General features: G+C 35.6%; 1 protein-coding gene across 1 annotated transcript; it reads right to left on the reverse strand.

Moving 5' to 3' along the window:
• Nucleotides 1-1365, reverse strand: LOC129740304 (uncharacterized). The gene is made up of 3 exons (XM_055731944.1): nt 1196-1365; nt 833-1137; nt 1-200 (listed from the first exon to the last, which is right to left on the reverse strand). The coding sequence occupies exons 1-2, from the start codon at nt 1244-1246 to the stop codon at nt 871-873; spliced, it is 318 nt and encodes a 105-aa protein (XP_055587919.1). The 5' UTR covers nt 1247-1365; the 3' UTR covers nt 1-200; nt 833-870.
• Between the last annotated feature and the right edge of the window lie 5331 nt (nt 1366-6696).

Here is a 6696-nt window from a genome sequence, read left to right on the forward strand (position 1 = left end):
TTATCATTCGTAACAAACAAGTTTATTTTTCAATTGCGTAGATTTTTTTTCCTTTACATAATCATAAAAACAAAAATCGACTCAAATAGTATTTTCGGGTGTGAGTAAAGATCTTAAATCAATTGTTTTTCATTGGACACTGAATTTTGAAGCTGTCTTAACAAAAGAAAACCTAACTCTCAAACGCATAACCTTGGGACACCCCAGCAAACATGAAATCGTAATAGAAATGATGATCCAAATCGAATATTGAGACATTTTCAACAACGATCGTAAACACGTTGGTATTGAGTGATTTTCTATCATTCATTTACGACAAGCTTTTTCCAAAAAAAGTTGTATCGGATAGCAGCTGAGTCAACTCGTAAATATGCCTCCAAAAAGTTGAGAATATGCTAATTCGACATAAACGATTTGAGTGAACTGATTTACGATAAATGGGCGGTCCTTCAATTGACACTCTAATCGGTTTCTTCCTTTCTTCCTTCGACCGGTGCGTTGAAAGCAAATCTCACCTATAGAGCTATAGCGTGAATGATATCAACTTATGTGTTGGCCTCGTGGTAAGATGTCGGACGGCGGACTCGGAGGACTGGAGTTCAAATCTCGATCGGGGAAATTTTTTTTTTCATTTTAATCAAATTACTAAGAATCGTATATTTTGCTTTTTGTGGGGATATCGAATCGTTTTAATCTTGCCATTGTAGATATATCGCCTCCACTTTTGTAGCTATATGGTATTTTGGTAAGTTTAATACAATCTTTTCATCTTGTATATTACTTTGAATAATTTTGTTGTTCCTGCGATATACCTTATTAAATGTTTGCTGGGACTTTTGTACAACATCAAACTTAACTAAACTAAATTAACTAAACGACTGAGCTTGCTCCGGACGACACATTGGGGTTCAAAGTGCTTCCGACGGTTGCAATCACCTGGCTGGTGCACTGGAAAAATGGGCCAGGGGCGCTTGCCTGCTGCACACAAACGGCTATGCTTTTCTGGGCTTCAGCCACGACGGCCGCTTTGACATCCGGGGGAGCAGCCGATCCAGCCGCTATCTGGTTCACCGCTTCCGACGTGCGTGCCGCGTGCTGAGCTACAACTTGTTCAAATCCAACCGGAGGAATTTGTGCCTGTTTGTAAAATTAGGTTGAAGTCTTTTCATTAAAGTGTTTACAAAACAAAACTTACCTGAGCAGCTACGGCAAATACTACAGCCAAAATTGCTAAAACTTTGAACATTTCGATTGAATTTGTATTTCACTAAAAAATTAATGCTTGAAATCTATCTGTTAATTCAAATTATGAGATCTAAGAGCACTAGCAGTGTATGGAACTGTAATATCTTTGGATTGGAACAAGGTAGATGATGCATTTATATGAATGTGGTTTTCTTACAATCCAACCCGAAGATGCGTCATTTTGACTAGTTCTTTATCTATATGGAGCTTGAATTTGCAGTCTGGTTCATAGTTACTATTTCACCCATCGCGATATCTAAATTCTAGTTCAAATAACAACAGGGAAGCGAGAGTTTTTGCCTGCAGCCGCCTTTAGTGTTCATATTACACTACGAGATAGTTTGATTGCACCACTTTTTATGAAATTTTCTCCTAAACCACAAAAAGTACCAATGTAGGGTGTATAAAAGTTTCACATTTTTGAGGCATGTGCAACAGACCGCTATGGGCTTTTCGATACATTTTGGGTCACCAAGCATCAGTGTTAAATGTGAGATGATTTGTTTGATTACTGAATTAGTTTTTGTTATCCTTTGAGGAGATTTTTACTTTCAAAAATTCTCTGGAGCCACTCATGTACCTCACGTATTTCTATCTAATTGCTTCTGAAACATTTGCAGTCTGTGATCGCAGGATCACCGGTTCAAGGATATGCACATCGGGTTTTAGTTGCGTATGGAAATTTGTATTGAAAATTTAAAAAAATTGCATATTAATGGCAATTTTTTTTATTTCATCCTCCGGCGTACCAGCTTGTTCACATAAAATGTAGTGTAAGAACAAAAGAAACTGGGGCATCATGCATCACTTTTCAACTTCAATGGCTTCTAAAAACTTAATGTTCACAGATACCATTTGTACATCAAAATTTTTTAGATTGATGGATTGACGTAGTCAGAAAAATTATTGGTTTCTCCAGTTATTTACAATTTTACAATAACATGCGATTTTCACCCAACTAAGATAACGGGGTAAATTGCAACAAACTTTGTTTTTGATGAAAAATCAAAATAAAAACGTTTGAAAATTTATAGTTTTGATCATAATGGATATAATTGTGATGTCATAACGCATCAAGCATCGATTGCAGTAATTTTTGGCTTTCTTCGAATTAAATTTTACATTTTTCTGTCAAAAATGTTTTGAAAGAAAATGCATAAGGATGCTGCATACATTGAGGGGTAAAAAATACTCGAAAATTCTACTAATTGAAATCATAAAGGAATGGAAGGATGAAAGTTTTGAAATTAATAAACGCGTGATGCAAAACAATCATATTCCAGCATATGAAAACGAGATTTAAAAGGTGAATCTTTGATTTGCATTTTGATGGCAATGTAAAAGTCATACCTATCTATACATTTTATGTTGTAAAACTCTAACCTGTCTTTCTTTCTATTCGGTATCGATTTTGTTGGGAAACACGCCTTTTTCGATGATGGTTTATCACAGGATAACAATGACTTACAGCATACAGCATGGTTGCAATGCAATGAAAATTTCTCAGTTTTGTGCATTAGATTAAAGATTGATTTTTCGGGTTCATCGGAAACTATTTTTTGAATTAATTGATTGATCTCATATATTAATAAATAAATAAATTTTCATCGCCGTCCCTCTTTATTGAAAGCAAGCAGTGTGATATTTTCTTTAACTTGTATTAAAGAATCGATGAATGATTTAACAGACTTCATATTTTGTGATGACAAGCCCATTACATATCACTTTTAGCTATGCAGAAAATCATAATATTGTTAGATACATTAATATGCATCAGTGCATTTGAGGGAAAATGTGATTTTCGGAAATTCCATACATTTGCAGGTTTTTCTAAAATCTTTTTTCGGGGCCTCTTACTAATACGTTTATAGAAAGCGGAATAGCCTACCTTAAGGTTGCCAGATTGTCCGGTTTTATCCGGGTTTGCCCGGATATTTAATACAAAATTTGGGAAAAGTCTGGTCCAGGCCTGTTGCCCGGATTTCATTGAAAACAGCCCGGATTTTGCCCGGATTTATTCACACAGAAAATTTAAAAAAAGGTAAAATTTATCGAGAAGCGAGGTGATTTATTTCCACTTTCGACGTGAATTTTACCTTTTTTTCATTCACCTAGCAAAAAGGTAAATTTTACCATTTTTCAATTCACCTAGCGAAAAGGTAAATTTTACCTTTTTCGCATTCACCTAGCAAAAAAGTAAAGAAAACCGTTTCTGCATTCACTGATTTAAAAAGTAAGTTGGTTTGATTGGTTTCTTCAATAAAAATAAAAACAAAATTTATTCAAAAATTGATATTTATTTTGAATAAATAGTGACTTTTATCTTTTATTTATTTTTGAAATGTATCAGCGTGTTTAAAAAAATTGTTGATGCAAGTCCTTTCTTCGCCAGGCTCGTAGCAATTAGGCTTCGCGTTCTTCCGCGCCATAATGACCACTGGATCCTCCTGATCTGAAACAAAAGCAAAGTATTATGACAAGAACCAGCACAACTAAATGATATATATGAAAACACTTAACACTGTGCTTACCATTATGTTCCGATTTTCAAATATTGGGCACGACGAAGCAAAACTTCCTTCCTGAACGACAAAACAGCTTAACCTCAATAAACGGGTTCGGCAAATAGTTACTTTTTTTAGAGATGAAATGTACCGTTTTGTATAGCTCAATCCAGGTCAACTTAACCTCGCTACGAGGTAAGTTTTACCTTATTTGAATTTAACTTTTTTCAGAAGTTACCTTTTTGGCTTTCATGAGCGTTCACCTTGCTATCTTGGTAAAATTTACCTTTTTATTGTTTTCCGTGCACTTTATTTTCCAAATCAAACAATAAAATAACAAATTGTTTTGCAAAATTCTGAGGAGTTTTTATAAATATAATCTGGAAAGATATTTTGGAAGAGAAAAATATGGTATTAAATAAACTGATAAGTTTTTTAATGAAAAAAAAAAGTTTTTTCTTGATTTTTGTGAAGTAATTCCGGGTTTTGAACAAATTTAACCTGATTGTTGGTCGACAAATTCAAAACAAATGCCCGAATTTTGGTTTTAAAATTAAAATTACCAGGATTTATCCGGCCCGTTTGTGCTGGAAGCCTTAGCCTACCATATGATCAAACGCCTGTTTTACTTGAATCAAAGAGTTGTGGTTTTGAAACAAACAAATATTTTTAAAAGAAAGAATTAGTTTTATGACCTTAATAATTTTGGACTTTGATTTTAAACAAATCCTTAGATTAAAAGATTTGTTTAATTGCTTATTTCTATTGAAACAAAAAAAATCTTTTTTTAAACCAAAGAAAAAATGCATTTAACTGAAAAGAATGACTTCTTTAATTAAAAACTTCAACCTTAAGAAAAACTTGCAAGAAAAATAGAAAACCGAAACCCCGAATCCAGCGGTCTGATTCTCTTCGACCGGATCTTCAACGGCAATCCAAGTCAACGGCAGGAATACTAACGATAGTAGAAAAAAAGGTAAATTTTACCTTTTTGCTATAAGTGAATGAAAAAAAGTAAAACTTACCGAGAAAGATAAATGAAATAATATCTCTACTTCTCGGTAAATTTGACCATGTTTTTTTTTTCGTGTCCAATATGACAACATTTTTCGCGGTGAAAATTAAAACATTTTTAAGAGGTTTTAAACTCTCAGACCAGACCAAAATTAATCTTTGAACTATTCCTCATCGGTATCGCCTTGTTGCAAAACCAACTTTTGCAGCTGTTATTGGCGAATTTTTTATATACCGCGCGACCTTAACATGGTAATAAAAATTCTCAATTTTCTACACGCTCCTTTTATTTTAACCTAAAATTAAGTATGACCGATGTTCAAAACATAGTTCGATTCTATGAACTTAAAGTTAAGTACCCTTTTCCTCCTTGCGATGGTAAAAACGGAGTTCGAACCGAGAACTCTGAATCAATCCTTTTTTTCTTCGGCGAGGGCGGCGAGCTGAGTTTGACCTTATGAACTAAAACTTTGAACTCTCTCTGTTGGACTGAAAATACTTAGCAATTGCTAACTTCGAACCAAAACAGCAACCAACGAACACGTCCCCAAATTTTGTCGTTCCGGAACAATTACCGTAAGACTATGAAGGAACTTCATAATGGAATGTTCACCATGTCAGCGTAAAATTCTGTTCGTCATTGTCGTCATATGGTGAGCGGCTTGGAATGTCCGGAAACTTCCGGATGTTATTTACTTCCCGTGGGAAGTAACACCTGGAAGTTTTCCGGGAGTGTCAAAACTTTCCACCGTTCTGTAATTGCAATGCGATGTACCGGAATAGCAACATCCGGGTACAACAAATTTTAACCATCCTTTAATTCCCGGAAAATAAGCTACCCTCGAATAAAAAGGATAAATTCGAATTCGGCTGTCGAACTTAGTATTGAGCATATCTATCAGAACTTATGGCGTATTTTTTTTTTATTTCGGTTTCGACTTTCGGTTTTCGAGTTATTCCATACGTAGGTGTGCGTGAGAACGAGCGCAATGTTTACATGCAGCTGTCGTTTTGTTCTCTCTTCTGGATTTCTTCACTCGGTTCTTCACATCCGGATTGCCTTTTTTCGTGTCCGGATTGCACTGGACAGTAGATATAGTCAGAGGTGCAAAGCATCGCATCATTTTGCATGCAGCGTTCGACTTTTTCCCGACCAGATCAAACTAACTTTATCTTCGGAAGCGTCGGCTTGCGAACATAGCACGCCGACTTTTGATTGCAAATGAACGCATCGCAACGACGCTGTGGCACGATTGGTTCAAATGACTGCATCTCTTAAGTTCATTCCGATGCTTTGCGAACAGTTCGCCTACTGATTTTAAGGCGACGTCAACCGAAGGATCCGTTCGTTTGAATTCATCGGGGATAAGTTCAAACAACCTTATCGAGATAGGGTCGTTTGAACGTTCAATTGAATGTTCACTTTTGAACGTTCAATTGAATGTTCGTCTGATGCGTTCGGCAGCCTAAGGCAAGACGCCGAGCCGTGTTTGGATGGGATGGATTATTGATATGGTGCATTGCTTGCGTGTGATGTTCGGTCGTCGCTCGACGATAGAGGGTGTCGGGTGTCTTGTAGCGCGCGGACGACTTGGTAAAGAGAATGAGGCGCAGCTACAGTTTCATTTAACGGTGCAATTTTACTGAATAAAATGCCCGAATAGCAAAGACCATGGTAATAATATATCGTAACAATGATTTTGAATTTAACAGTGATTCATAGTGATTTCAAAATATTTATCAACCGGTTTAAATTTTGAAAATACCATGATTTTTAAAGTTACCGTGAAGTATATCATTAATTCAAAATATTTCAAAGTTGCAAATATTTCAAAAACACGAACATCGTACGGTATCACATTGAAATTCTTGTGATTTTTATTGTACCAGTGTTCTTCATGGTTGAATGATAATCCGAACCACGCGAAAATTG

The sequence above is a fragment of the Uranotaenia lowii genome, chromosome 1 (assembly GCF_029784155.1).
Source record: "Uranotaenia lowii strain MFRU-FL chromosome 1, ASM2978415v1, whole genome shotgun sequence".
Classification (NCBI taxonomy): domain Eukaryota; kingdom Metazoa; phylum Arthropoda; class Insecta; order Diptera; family Culicidae; genus Uranotaenia; species Uranotaenia lowii.